Raw genomic sequence first — 15,695 nt, 5'->3', positions numbered from 1 at the left:
TGCACAGTTAGAAACGTATGGCAAATGTAAATACAATTGGATGGACATCTGAAATAGATGGGAGAGGTTGAGGGTAGAGGAAGGACAGGACTAAAAAAAAACTTACTTATTTTCCACCATAATTTGCAAATAAATTCCACAATGTGATTTTCTGGATTTTTTTCTCTCTCATTTTGTCTGTCATAGTTGAAGTGTACCTATGATGAAAATTACAGGCCTCTCTCATCTTTTTAAGTGGGAGAACTTGCACAATTGGTGGCTGACTAAATACTTTTTTGCCCCACTGTAAATGGATGAGAGGGAACAAAATGGCGCCGTAGAGAGAACACGGTGTTTCAGCGAGCTCTCGTGGCATTCGTAAATTTATATTCTTACATTAATCTCCTAGCTTGAAAAAGTGGTAGAATTGGCTAAATAAGTTACCATATAATGAGTCTTGACGACTATTTCGCAAAAATCTCCGACAACATGCCCAATAGAACTACTAAGAAGTCGACCAAAACCACCACCCCTGTGGATGTGCACGAGGAGCTAGCTAACGTTAGCGAAGCTAACACCATTGCGGACCCAGGCACAATGGACCTGATAATTCAAAAGATGACTGATAACATTACTAAAGTGATCGATGCTAAAATAAGAACGGTCTTGGAAGCAATAGCAAGCCATTCAGCCGAAATACAGAGCGTTGTGAAACGTGTTGTTGAGGCGGAAGGAAGAATTGCTGCAGTGGAAACTTCAACTACATCTATGGACGCTAAGATAAAAGCACTTGAGAAACAGGTGCGGGAAATGGCGGAGCACATTGACGACTTGGATAATCGAGGACGCAGATGCAATATTCGTGTTGTGGGACTCCCGGAAAATTCTGAAGGGACACATTCAGTAAAATTCTTTGAGGAATGGATCCCTGGCTACCTACAAATGGACACTAAGGCTGGTCGTGTGAAGCTGGACAGAGCCCATCGCTCTCAAGCACCGATACCGGGCCCCAATCAGCGCCCACGGCCGGTGGTTATAAAGTTCCACAACTTTACCGACAAGCAGCGCGTCATGGATGCGGCTAGAAACATCGGTTCTGTTGGTAGTCAACATAAAAGTCCAAAGGTCTCATTCTTCAATGATTACTCCACAGCGGTTGTACGAAGACGCAAAGCGTTTGATGAGGCGAAGGCTCGACTCAGGAGAATGAAGATGGACTACGCACTGTTGTACCCGGCCACATTGAAGATTATGGTCAACGGATCACCTAAAAAGCTCTACACACCTGAAGAGGCTGCTGCGTTTATTGACTCTCTCGGGTAAATAACTCTAAGCTGCGCCTCCACAGCATTGAATAACTTTGCTTATTTTTGGTTGAATCTGATCATGAAACAGTGGTGTGAGTCCTCACGTACTCCAGCTCAGTAATATTCGTATCTTTATTATTTTTCTTGCTAAAGTAATAGCCGCTATAGCTCAGGCTGAGATATGTGTGAATCCATATTGGTGCCCAGGCTTGGTTTTAGGTGGAATAGCCTCAATCTTCTTCTATTGATTTTATTTTCCATATATATAAAGGATGAGGCTATTGAGCGGCAATGCGGACTTAAGAGTCTACATTTGAGAGTGGAAATCCCCTGTATGTTAGCTAGTGGGAAAACCCCTTTTGGATCTTTACATGTTTAATTTTTGGGTTCAGTATAGTTCGAGTTCAGGGTTCATATTTTTTGTTTATGCTCAGTGAGATGGAGGAGAGTTCAACACATGGAAAAAGGTACCACCCCACTTTTACAGTAGGATCCAGTCTGAATATTGAATGGTCAAGATGCAATGGCAGATAACAGACTGCGTGTATGCACGTGGAACATTAGAGGGAGCCATAACCCCATTAAGAGGAAGAAAGTATTGTCTTTTTTGAAAAAGAAAATATTGATATTGCCCTGTTACAGGAAACCCATTTGGATGATAAGGAGCACTTGAAATTACAGCAAGGAGGATTTGGTCAAGTGTTTTTCTCATCATTTACATCCAGAAGTAGAGGGGTAGCAATTCTGGTGAAAAAGAACTTACCACTTAAGGTCTTGAATTGTGTGAAAGATAAATTTGGTCGCTTTGTTATAATTAATGGTACTTTACAAGGGCAGAACATTTCCATAATGAATATTTACTTCCCCCTGCTCACCCCCTGATTTCCTCACTAAAGCATTTCTAGACTTTTCAGAATTAAACTCAGACACTGCAGTGGTTGGAGGAGATTTTAACTGCTTGTTGAACCCCCTTATTGATAAGTCTCCCAGCGGTATAGCTTCACTCTCTCCTCAAGCAAAGTCACTTACAGCTATTTGTGATGATCTGGGGTATGCGGATGTCTGGAGAGCTTTCCATCCCTCCAACAGAGAGTTCACTTTTTTCTCTGCACCTCATGGATGTCAGACTAGAATAGACTATTTTTTTATGCCCAGGACGTCTTTGCAGTCTGTTTTATCTGCTAGGATAGGAAGCATAGTCATATCTGATCATGCTGAGGTGATCCTGGACATAAAACTCAACGGGGCATTCAATCGGTCAAGACATTGGAGGTTGAACACAACCATTCTTAAAGACCATACATTCACATCATATTTTATAACAGAGTTTAAAGCATTTTTCTCTATTAACTCTCAATCAACAGATAACCCCTCGCTCCTTTGGCAGACCTGTAAAGCGTATGCCAGGGGTCTGATTATGTCATACACAGCTACTAAGAGACGGAAAAAGCGGGAAAAGCAAAAAATGTTAGAGGGTGAATTAGGAACTAAAGAGAAGGACTACATTAAAACGCCCACTCCTGCCCTATTAAAGGAAATATCAGTCATTAGATCAACGTTAGACTCTCTCCTAACACAGGACGCTGAAAAGAAAATGAGATTTGTCAGGCAAAAGCTATATGAACATGGCGATAAGCCAGGAAAGTACTTGGCATACCTAGCTAAAAAGAGGGCTGACTCTCAGTCAATTGCTACTATTACTGATTCTGATGGTAATCATTTATATGAAAATAAATTGATAAGTGACTCATTTAAGAAATGTTATACAAACCTTTATGCCTCAGAACTGCCAAAAGATGCACCCAAATTAATGGAGAACTTCTTTGGTAAGATTGAGCTCCCTACTATCTCCGAAGAACAGAGGTCCCTCCTCAATGCCCCTATTACCAAGGAAGAGATAATGTTCGCAATTAAGAATCTGCAAAATGGTAAGGCCCCAGGACCAGATGGGTTTTGTAGTGAGTTCTATAAAGAGTTCCATGGCCTGATCCTTGAGCCATTGTGTGATATGTTTAACCACTCATTTTCAAATGACCAACTCCCTCAAACGCTGAGAGAAGCCAACATTTCACTTATTCTCAAAAAGGGAGTCTTGTTCCTCGTACAGACCAATTCCCCTTCTGAATGTGGATAGAAAATTGCTTTCTAAAATTCTAGCCACAAGATTAGAGGACTCATTGCCACTAATTGTGAAAGGAGACCAAACTGGCTTCATTAGGGGCCGTAAGTCATGCAACAACGTCAGGCGGCTTCTTAATGTAATTCAAGCCTACCAACAAAGTGCTGTGGATGGTCTTGTGCTCTCCCTAGATGCTGAGAAGGCATTTGATCGTGTGGAGTGGTCTTACCTATTATTTGCTCTAAATAAATTTGGTCTGGGGGACAACTTTATAAAATGGGTGAAAGTTTTATATGATGATCCTCAGGCTGCTGTCCTTACTAATGGGCTACGGTCAAATAGCTTCCCTATACACAGAGGTACCAGACAGGGCTGTCCTTTATCCCCCTCCTCTTTGCACTCGTTATGGAACCACTAGCCGAGGCCATCAGGGTAACGCCTGCTATACAGGGGCTGCTCATTGGTGATGTTCACCATAAAATAAGCTTGTATGCTGATGATGTCCTGATATTCATCTCTAGTCCCGAGACTTCAATTACACCTCTTATTAATATTATTGAATTATTCAGCGGATTCTCAGGCTACAAGATTAACCTTACTAAGTCAGAGGCTATGCCACTTGGTAGCCTGCATTCTGTACCTAATACTTCTCCCCCCTTCCCTTTTAAATGGTCTCCCTCAGGTTTCAGGTATCTGGGTATATTTGTAACTCCTAAATTCCAGCTAATGTACAAAGCCAATTTTGTTCCTTTGTTTGATACAATAAGACAGGATCTGGAGCGCTGGAACTCCCTCCCCATTTCTTGGTTGAGTAGAATATCCCTCTTGAAAATGAACGTTTTACCCAGACTACTTTACCCAATCCAAATGATCCCAGTATTACTCTCCAATAAGGTAATAAAGGATGTAAATGGATGGCTAAGTTCCTTTATATGGAGTAAGCGCAAGCCAAGACTTAAGATGGCAATATTGCAGCTGCCAAGTTCTATGGGCGGCTTGGACCTGCCCAATATCAAGTTCTATCAATGGTGTGCCCACCTTTGTTATATTTCTGACTGGATCACAAATGATGACTCCTCTATTTGGTTAGACATTGAGACTTCTCTTTCAAAATAACCCTTACAGGATCTTTTATTTTTCAGAAGTTTCAAGTCTGTAGAAGAACCCTGCAATAATCCAGTTACACTTAACACACTCAAAGTATGGAGGTCAGTTCAACGCTTCCTGGGAAGGTCCAAACTAACCTCTGCTCTTACCCCAATTCTTAACAACCCAGATTTCAGCCCAGGATTGCTGGATGCTGGCTTTAACTTATGGCTTAATAAGGGCATACGCAGGCTAAACGACTTATTTGCTGATAAGATTTTGTTGTCATTTGAGCAGATGGTTGAGAAATATCGACTCCCAAAGCAGGACTTTTTCCGCTTCCTACAAGTAAGACATTATATTCTGGAGAGCACCACCTTAATTGGTAACCCTGATGTGTCTGTCATTGAAAGAATGTTTTTTTTCCCACAAAGGAAGATGTCTGTAAGTCTGTTTTATGATACTTTAAGGTCCTTTTCTGCTGTCAACACACAGAGGGTGAAACAAGTGTGGGAGAAAGAATTGTCTGTTACTATTGACGAAGAGATGTGGGAGGACATTTGGAGATATGCAAAAACAATATCTATATGTAACCGTACTAGAGCAATCCAATTAAGAATAATACACAGATTGCATATATCCCCAAATCGCAGACATGCTTTTAGCCCCACTTCCTCTTCCCCTCAGTGTCTCAAATGCAAAACTGATACAGGCACCCTAACACATTGTTTATGGTCATGTACCAAAATACAAAGATACTGGTCTGGTGTCCTGCAAGAAATTGAAAAGATCCTAGGGGTTGATCTAGAATTGGACCCAGTTTCTTTACTGTTGGGTCTCCCTAGTAGGCATGTTACTTCTGTCTGTAAAAGGAGGCTTTACAACATCCTTACCTTCGCAGCGAGGAAAAACATCCTTTTACAGTGGATTAGTGATAAGGTTCCTTCTATTAAAGACTGGCATAAGATACTATTTGAATGGGTGCCTCTGGAATATCTGACATGTACATTGCATTCTAAAACAGACCAGTTCTACAAAGTATGGGAACCTTATCTAAATTATCTAGAACCTGAGGTATCAACTATTATGCTGCAAGGTTTCTCTTAGAATGGCGGGGATCTATGTATTTCAGAACTACACTGTACGTTCCATGTGTGGAACCTAACCTCTTGGTTTAAACTGAGCTTTTTTGTTTAATTTCTGTTTGTAAGTTTGTTTAAAATGTATGTATTGAGAGACGCAATGATGGTGATGGGGTGAGAGAGGCACAGAGCGGGAAGAGAAATGGTGTACGTATGTATAGGTGGGTGCGTGCGTGCGTGTATGTATGCATGGGTGTGTGTATATGCATGGGTATATGTATGTATGTATGTATGTGTGTGTGTGTGTGTGTGTGTGTGTGTGTGTGTGTGTGTGTGTGTGTGTGTGTGTGTGTGTGTGTGTGTGTGTGTGTGTGTGTGTGTGTGTGTGTGTGTGTGTGTGTGTGTGTGTGTGTGTGTGTGTGTGTGTATGTATGTATGTATGTATGTATGTATGTATGTATGTATGTATGTATGTATGTATGTATGGGCATGTATGTACAGTACAGTCAAAAGTTTGGGCACACCCACTCACTCAAGGGTTTTTCTTTATTTTTACGTTTTTCTACATTGTAGAATAATAGAGAAGACATAAACTATGAAATAACACATATGGAATCATGTAGTAACCAAAAAAGTGTTAAACAAATCAAAATCTAATGTTCGATTCTTCAAAGTAGCCACCCTTTTTCTTGATGACAGCTTTGCACACTTTGCATTCTCTCATCCAGCTTCATGAGGAACGTTTTCCAACAGTCTTGAAGGAGTTCCCACATATGTTGAGCACTTGTTGGTTGCTTTTCCTTCACTGCGGTCCAACTCATCCCAAACCATCTCAATTGGGTTCAGGTCTGGGGATTGTAGAGGCCAGTATCAGGCTCACGGTTGGGTCAGGCAAAGGTTGGCAATCCAGAGATGGCCAAAGGTACAGGATGGGAAGGGGCTAAGAGACATGGGTTTAACTCTGGACACATGAAAGTTGGAATGTTTACGAAGGGTACGGAGCAACAGAAGACGAACAGCAGAGAGGCTAATCATTTTGTCAATGGGGAATGGGCCAATAATCCGCCGGGACAGCTTCGGGATTCCACCCAGATGGGCAGATCCCGGGTGGATAGCCATACCTTCTGCCCGAGACGATGCCGGGGTCAGGTGGGGATCCACTTGTCGTCGATACCTGGAGGTGATCTTGAGGAGGGCCGACTGGGCTCTCCTCCAGGTACGATGACAGAGGCGGACAAAAATCTGGACAGAAGGAATGCCGACCTCTTCCTCCTGCTCGGGGAAGAGCAGGGGCCGTTACCCCTGTGAACACTCAAAAGGAGATAGGCCCTTGGCAGTGCAGAGAAGGGTGTTGCGGGCGTATTCGACCCACACCAGCTGCTGGCTCCAGGAGGTGGGGTTTGCGGAGACCAGACAACGCAGAGTAGTCTCCCGATCCTGGTTGGCTCGCTCTGACTGGCCATTGGACTAGGGGTGGAATCCAGAGGACAGGCTGGCTGATGACCCAATGAGGGTGCTGAACGCCTTCCAGAACCGAGATGAGAACTGACTTGACATTCTTGGATCCCGGCCAATGTGAGTGGGAGAAGTTGAACCGTGTGAACAGCAGGGCCCAACTAGCTTGCCAGGAGTTGTGGTGTTTGGCGGTGCCGGAGATACTACTTATTTTTGTGGTCAGTCCATACGATAAACGGGTGTTCTGGACCCTTCCAGCCAGTGCCTCCATTCCTCGAACGCCATCTTCACTTCGAGAAGCTCACGATTTCCCACATTGTAGTTTTTCTCCGTAGCATTGTGGCGATGGGAGAAGAATGCACACTCCTACATTTGACGTGTCGGCCTCCACCATGAACTGACGGGAAGGGTCAGGATGAACCAGGATGTGAGCAGTGGTGAAGCGGTGTTTGAGGTCCCGGAACGCCTGGTCAGCACCAGGAGACCACGTGAACGGAACCTTGGGAGAAGTAAATGCTGACAGAGGGGAAGCCAGTGTGCTGTAATCGGATGAAGTGGCGATAGAAGTTGGCGAACCCCAGGAAACGTTGCAGCTGGGGCCAATCCACCAATGCACTCACTTTCCCGGGATCCATCTGGACACTCCCAGCAGAGATGATGTACCCCAGAAGGGGGATGGTGGAGCGATGGAACTCACACTTCTCCACCCTAACAAACAGCTGGTTCTCCAGGACGCGTTGAAGAACCTGTCAGATGTGGAGCACATGTTCTTGGGGGGAGTGGGAGAAGGCGAGGATGTCATCAATGTAGACGAAGACGAACCAGTTCAACATGTCACGGAGAACATAATTTACCAGAGCCTGGAACACAGCAGGGGTGTTGGTGAGGCCAAATGGCATGACCATATACTCGTAGTGGCCGCAGGCCGTGTTGTAGGTGGTCTTCCACTAATCCCCCTCCCTTGTCCACACCAGGTGGTAAGCGTTCCGTCGATCCAGCTTGGAAAACACAGTGGCCCCCTGGAGCGGCTCTAAGGCCGAGGAGATGAGTGGTAGCGGATAGCGGTTCTTCACCGTTATGTCATTGAGTCCCCAGTAGTCGATGCATGGGTGCAGGGTCTTGTTCTCCTTCTCCACAAAGAGGAACCCTACGCCGGCGGGAGAGGATGAAGGACATATAAATTCTGCAGCTAGGGATTCCCCAATGTTGGTGTCCATTGTCTTGGTCTCCGGTCCCGACAGAGAATACAGTCGTCCCCGGGGCAGAGTGGTGCTAAGGAGAAGGTCAATCCCGCAGTCATATGGTTGGTGTGGCGGAAGTAAAGTGGCCCGGGCCTTGTTGAACACCTCCTGAAAGTCCTGGTACTCCGCGGGAATGGCGGAGAGGTCCGGGGCACCTTCTGAGCCCCCAGGAAGACGTCCTGGGAAAGGTTATGCTGACTTCAGATACTGGGCGTGGCAGAAAGGACAGCCCATGATGGCACCAATAGATCAGTTGATGAGTGGATTGTGTCTCTGGAGCCAGGAGAATCCCAATACCATCGGAATTTGAGGGGACTTGATGAGCAGGAATTGAGTAGTCTCGCTGTGATTCCCTAACACCTGTAGGTTGATGGAAGTGGTAATATGAGTAACCCGGCCTATAGAATGCCCGTCCAGCGCTCTAACATCCATGGGAGTGGAGAGGGGCTGAGTGGGGATGTTCAGCTCGGAAGCCAGGGTAGTGTCCAAAAAACTCTTATCGGCCCCAGAGTCAATGAGTACCCGAAGAGATTTAGACTTGTCGCTGTTCTATCCTGCCGATACAGCGTATAACCTGCCAGCTGTATGTTGATAATGTCGTCGTTCAGCCACGACTCTGTGAAGCAGAAGATATTACAGTTTTTAATGTCCCGTTGGTAGTTTAATCTTCCTCATAGGTCATCAATTTTATTTTCCAATGATTGCATGTTAGCTAGTGGAACAGAAGGCGGTGGGGGTTTATTTGATCGCCTATGAATTCTCAGAAGGCAGCCCGACCTACGTCCTATTTTTCTTGTCTTCTCTTCACACAAATAACAGGGATTTGGTTCTGTCCCCGGGAAAGCAGTATGTCCTTCACGTTGGGCTCGTCGGACTCGTTAAAGGAAAAAAAAGCTGCTGCCAGTTCGTGGTGCGTAATCGTTGTTCTGATGTCCAGAAGGTATTTTCGGTTATAAGAGAAGGTAGTAGCAACATTATGTACAGAATAAGTTAAATTAATTTAATAAGGGACAATCATCAGACAGTGTGGTTTCTAAATGTTTTTGCTTTCCCATCAAAGCAATCAGAATGTTGGGATTTCCCTTACCCTGTAGGAAGTCACCATGCCTAGCTCATTGTTTGCACAATGTTGTGAAAGTGTGAGTGTCTGTAAATCATGTTGTCTATTTGTTCAGTATGCCTACACATGTTGGTTCCATGGTTATAAAGTCATGTCTTTGTAAAAACTTCATTCACATTGTTTACACAGTGTTTGGTTGACAGGATCATTTCGTGCTAGAGATCCACTACAGATCTGCGTTCAAGATAATCTTTAAATGGTTTTCATGAAGTTTGCCTCTTGGGAAAGTGAACTTTCCGGTTCATGAGGAAGTTCTCAAAATATACTGCCCTCGCATCTACCTAAGGGAGCATCATGCTTCTTTTCTTCATCTTAAGACATGATTGACTTCTTATGCAAATAGGTTTACATTCAGCTCGACCACAGAGAGGCCTTGCTCCTAAGACATGGTATGGGATCTGTGTGAGGGCTTTTGAGAGAAATGGAAACAGGCAAGAAGTTGGCCTACTCCGCCACATAGCTGGAGCACAGAGAGGGAAAGAGATCCTGCTGAGAGACTGTTCTGTTTATACAAAATGCCCGGTCTGGAGAAGCCCTCCACATTTAGGGCCGGAAGACGAGCAGGATTTGCACGGCCGGATGACGTGTGAAAGAACGGACTCATTTAATGGAGGCCTTTCTCTTGAAACTGAACTCTCAAAGAGGAGTCTGTCATTTTTCAGCCCAATGATAGAGGGATGAGGGAGAGAGAGGGAGAGATATATAGGTTATTGACACATGCCCGTGGCTCACATAATAAGGGGATATACTGCTGTGCTTGTTGATTGAGCTCTCATCCAGTAATGGCAGAAGGCTTGAAGGCGTTCAGTTGACTCAGTGGAACAAAGGTTAACCAGACAAAATACTATGATTGGATGAGAGCAAAGTAAGACTCCATTAGCCAACTTTCATCATCCCTAAACTGTCAACATGAAAATGTCAGTATGTGGTGTGTATGTGTAGTTGCGTGGTTTCCCATGTAAACATTAAAAAAAGAGATGAGATATCAGTAAGTTAACATGTCCATAGGCTAAAACTAAACCACCGACTAAGACTAAGAACAGTTTGTTAATTGCAGAGTAACTGCGAAGTAGAGTTGGCTGTGTACTGACTGAGAACACAGTTTGTGATAGTAAATACAGTGCTCTGTATTGAGGTGCAGTAACTGATAGCGATACAAGGAATGCAACCCTGCTTTCATGACTTGCTGCTGTTTTGGAGCAGTAGAAAAGGACTGCAGCCAACTTTCAGGAAAGGCTTGGAATGTGTCACTGGGCATTGTTCTTGATTTCATGGTCTGATTAAGCAATGCTGCGAAGGAACCTAGAAACAGATGTATTGTTCTTGGAAGGGAAGACAGTAGTAGGACAGGTATACCACAGGATGTTGGTGGCACCTTAATTGGAGAGCACGGGCTCGTGGTAATGGCTGGAGCAGAATAGTGTCAAATACATTCCCTTCCAGACATTATTATGAGTCGTCCTCCCCTCAGCAGCCTCCACTGATGAATACCTGTTTTATATTTTTATTTAACTAGGCAAGTCAGTTAAGAACAAATTCTTATTTTCAATGACGGCCTAGGAACAGTGGGTTAACTGCCTTGTTCAGGGGCAGAACAACATTTCTTTTTTACTTTGTCAACTCGGGTATTCGATCTTGCAACCTTTCGGATACTAGTCCAACGCTGGTTAGACCTGCTAAGATATGATCATTCACAAGCAACCAGCCAAACCATCCAATCACAAGCTATAGCCTAGGGATCTCTGTATATTATTGTGAAAAGTTCAACCTCTGGCTTGAAAAGAGTACATAGGATTAATATTGCTTTAAAATGATGGAAACATAGTAGGATCAATGGCTACATTGCAGATGTTTGACAGATTTAAGATGTAACTTAAGCACATTCAATATTGTACAACATAAGCCAGTATATTATGATGGCTCAGAGAGACGCTGTTAAAACAAGGCGGCCAAGTAAAATGAACGGAGTGTCTGCAGATTCGAGTACTTTTCCCAACGGGGGCAGTATTCGGAAGTTCGGATGACTGACATGCCCAAAGTAAACTGCCTGTTACTCAGGGCCAGAAGCTAGGATATGCATATAATAGTAGTATTGTATAGTAGTATTGGTTGTATTGGTAGTATTGGATAGGAAACACTCTGACGTTTCTAAAACTGTTAAAATAATGTCTGTGAGTATAACAGAACTGATATGGCAGGCAAAAGCGCGAGGAGAATCCATCCAGAATATATTTTGGGGAGGTCACCAACCATTGAAAATGCTTGTCTATGGGAAATTCAAACGAAATCCTCCCAGATTGCAGTTCCTATGGCTTCCACTAGAGGTCAAAAGTCTTTAGAAAGGGTTTTAGGCTTGTTTTTATTTTAATTAGCTAGAATTTGTAGTTTTTCAAGGTGGCTCTCATTTTGACTGTAGTCTTGCGTGGATGAGGGAGAGCACCTCGTTATTTATCTCTGGTATTGAACACACTATTCTCCGTCTTAAACATTTTGTTTATTTACACACTAGGGTACCTGAGGATTGATTAGAAACGTTGTGTGACTTGTTTGGACGAAGTTTATTGGTAACTTTTGGGATTCCTTTGTATGCATGTTGAACTAGTGGAACGGGTGGATTACTGAATCAAACGCGCCAGATGAACTGACTTTTTTAGGATATAAAGAAGGACTTTATCGAACACAACGGCCATTTGTTGTGTAGCTGATTTTATCGCTATTTCTGACTTTTGTGACTCCTCTGCTGGTTTGGAAAATGTTTTATTTTATTTATTTATTTAAAAAAATACATTTTTGCCTTTTTTTCTCCCCAATTTCATGGTATCCAATTGGTAGTAGTCTCATCGCTGCAACTCCCGTACAGACTCGGGAGAGGCGAAAGTCGAGAGCCATGCGTCCCCCGAAACACAACCCAACCTAGCCACACTGCCTCTTGACACAACACACATCCAACCCGGAAGCCCCATTGGAAATTACAAATGGACTGTTTGAAAATGTGAATTAAAAAAACAAACACATTTTTATTTGGCGTACCTCCAACGGCATTGCGCGTACCCCAGTTTGGGAATACCTGATCTGGGGTATGGTGACTGCCATACCCAATTGACGCCCATGCATAGATGGAACCATCATGGTTTTTGATCATATTTTTTAGCCCAGTGGCTCATATGCTTTCTAGTCAAATGTTGATCATGATATTACATTTTCTCTCCACAGAATGCGAGGAATGTTCTCAATGACACTTGTGCTGCTTGTGTTCTTGATGGTCACAATAGAGGCAGGACACAAACATGGTGACAAAAAAGGTGAGGTGATAAAACTACATTGTGTACAGTATTTCAGATTGAACTAAATACAGTTGGAGTAGGACGTTTACATACACCTTAGCCAAATACATTTAAACTCAGTTGTTCACCATTCCTGACATTTAAAAATTCCCTGTCTTAGGTAATTTAGAATCACTACTTTATTTTAAGAATGTGAAATGTCAGAATAATTGTAGAGAAATTGATTTATTTAAACTTTTATTTCTTTCATCACATTCCCTGTGGGTCAGACGTTTACATACACTCAATTAGTATTTGGTAGCATTGCCTTTAAATTGTTTAACTTGGGTCAAACGTTTCGGGAAGCCTTCCACAAGCTGCTTCCACAATAAATTGGGTGAATTTTGGCCCATTCCTCCTGACAGAGCTGGTGTAACTGAGTCAGGTTTGTAGGCCTCCTTGCTCGCTCACACTTTTTCAATTTTGAGGTCTACAATTTTTCTTCTGAGGTCTTGGCTGATTTCTTTTGATTTTCCCATGATGTCACGCAAAGAGGCACTGAGTTTGAAGGTAGGCCTTGAAATACATCCACAGGTTCTGGAATTTTCCAAGCTGTTTAAAGGCACAGTCAACTTAGTGTATGTAAACTTCTGTCCCACTGGAATTGTAATACAGTCAATTATACTTGAAATAATCTGTCTGTAAACAATTGTTGGAAAATGACTTGTGTCATGCACAAAGTAGTTTGCCAAAACTATAGTTTGTTAGCAAGAAATTTGTGGAGTGGTTGAAAAACAAGTTTTCATGACTCCAACCTAAGTGTATGTAAACTTCCGACTTCAAATGTACATCCATTTGAAAAAGCCCATGTTCTTTACCAATGTTATGTTTTGTCACGACAAATGTCTGCCATTTTTGGGTGGCCACAGGTCAGAAAGCCAAAGAGGGGGGGCAAGCAGAGTGCCCTGAGAAGTGCTTTGTCAAATGTGTTCCCAACGCTAGTGACTTTGGGGATGGGTTCTGTGAGGCAACCTGCAGCAAGCACACCACCAAACAATGCAATATCCCTTGCAACTGGAAGAAGGCCTTTGGTGGTAAGAGTGCAAATGTTGGAAATAAACTGTGGTTCTGGCATGTGCATTCGGAAAGTATTCAGACCCCTTGACTTTTCCCACATTTTGTGACATTACAGCCTTATTCTAAAATGGATTGAAAAAAATAGCTTTGCCGACATTTTTGCAAATGTACAAAACAAAAATAATGGAAATATCACATTTATATGTTTTCAGACACTTCACTCAGTACTTTGATGAAGCACCTTTGGCAGCGATTACAGCCTGGAGTCTTCTTGTGTATGACGCTGCAAGCTTGGCACACCTGTATTTGGGGAGTTTCCCTTAGTTTTTTCGTGATCACTGGTCAGGTCTCATCGGGTCAGGAAAAACTCTGGGCCCTAATCATAATAGAATTCCAATAACTTGTTTTTTTTTTTGGGGGGGGGATATTTTTGATTAAATACATGGTATTTCTTTCTAGCTAGAGGTGAAATAAACGCACACCTATTTAGGCCAGGTGCTGGCTAGCGGAGTGGAACACTTGAGAATAAAAGGAGAACTGCACACTCTAGGAGCTCAGATGCAAAAATGTAATGTCCAACGTTATAAGATAAACACCTGCACTAGTGGAGCAAGTGATAACACTTTTGATTGGGATCTGTTTCCCTGTTTGGGGGTGTTTGAAGGATCTACATTTATAAGTGCCATTGCATTGAGCACAGCCATTACACCTGTAGTTTACATCCAGTAAGGGGCGCAAATAGACGTTGTGCAGGGATATCTTGGGGTGGTAAATCAGAGTTTACTAATTGATCTCTGAGATTTCTGCCCAGCGAGAATACGACCAAGTAGTCTAGCTGACTGCAAGTACAGGTTCACCAACTGGGGAGAGTGTGACACAAACACCGGCACCAAGAGCCGGTCAGGAACCCTGAAGAAAGACCTATTCAAGTTAGAGTTAGTTCAAGTTAGGCCACCATCTAGCTGACCAAGCCCTGCTCCTCCAGGCCGAAGGGGAAGGGAGGAAAAGGTAGGTTGGATCTCAATAGAGATCGGAAAATGTGAATTTGTTCATAACTGACTTGCCTAGTTAAATAAAGGTCAAAAACAAAGACCACCATAGGACAAACCTAGCGGGCAACAAGGGTTTGTTAAGGGGATGAAGAATGCAGATGTTTAGCATACTTGTTAGTAGGTATGAATTTGTCACTAAACTGGAAAAGCAGGTTCTCCAAAACAACATGAAACACAAACCAATCACAGGAGAATAGAAAGCAGTTCATATGCTGCGACAAAGGAATTTCATTGCTGCCATATCAAAATGTAATTTACCCTTTGCCTGAGAATACCACTCATTGAATCCAAACACGTCTTTTTCTTCTTCCATTTCTTCAGGGAAGAAGGCAAGAGGAGAATGAGAACTAAAGAGGGAAGCGGACAGAGAAACGGCAGGTGTGACATCTGGCTTACTTCAGTAGAACAATCATCTCCTTCCTTCACCAAACACTCAAACAGTGCTTCTGTCTACGTCCCAAATAGCCCCCTATTGACCAGTAGTGCACAATACAGTATGTCACAGAGTCTCTGGGACAGGGGTACATTCGGCCCTCCATCTCACCCGTCTCCTCGAGTTTCTTTTTTGTGAAGAAAAAAGAGGGAGGTTTGCGTCCGTGTATTGATTATAGAGGTCTAAATGCCATCACAGTGGGTTTAGTTACCCACTACCTCTCATCACTACGGTGGTGGAATCATTTCACGGAGCACAGTTCTTCACAAAACTGGATCTCAGGAGCGTGTATAGTCTGGTGCGTATTCGGGAGGGAGACGAGTGGAAAACCGCGTTTAGTACCACATCGGGCCACTATGAGTGCCTCGTCATGCCGTATGGGTTAAAGAATGCTCCAGCCGTCTTTCAATCCTTTGTAGACGAGATTCTCAGGAACCTGCAAGGGCAGGGAGTGGTTGTTTATATCGATGACATTCTGATC

General features: G+C 43.4%; 1 protein-coding gene across 1 annotated transcript; it reads left to right on the top strand.

Moving 5' to 3' along the window:
- The first annotated feature begins 309 nt into the window (after nucleotides 1-309).
- mdkb (midkine b) lies at nucleotides 310-14,942 on the top strand. Its single transcript, XM_046364454.1, has 4 exons — nucleotides 310-1,298; nucleotides 12,603-12,691; nucleotides 13,582-13,743; nucleotides 14,565-14,942. Exons 1-4 carry the CDS (start codon nucleotides 430-432, stop codon nucleotides 14,693-14,695), a joined length of 1,251 nt encoding a protein of 416 aa, XP_046220410.1. The 5' UTR covers nucleotides 310-429; the 3' UTR covers nucleotides 14,696-14,942.
- The last annotated feature ends 753 nt before the right edge of the window (nucleotides 14,943-15,695 follow it).

Source organism: Oncorhynchus gorbuscha, linkage group LG01, assembly GCF_021184085.1.
Source record: "Oncorhynchus gorbuscha isolate QuinsamMale2020 ecotype Even-year linkage group LG01, OgorEven_v1.0, whole genome shotgun sequence".
Taxonomy (NCBI): domain Eukaryota; kingdom Metazoa; phylum Chordata; class Actinopteri; order Salmoniformes; family Salmonidae; genus Oncorhynchus; species Oncorhynchus gorbuscha.
This window is presented reverse-complemented; position numbering and strand designations above follow the sequence as displayed.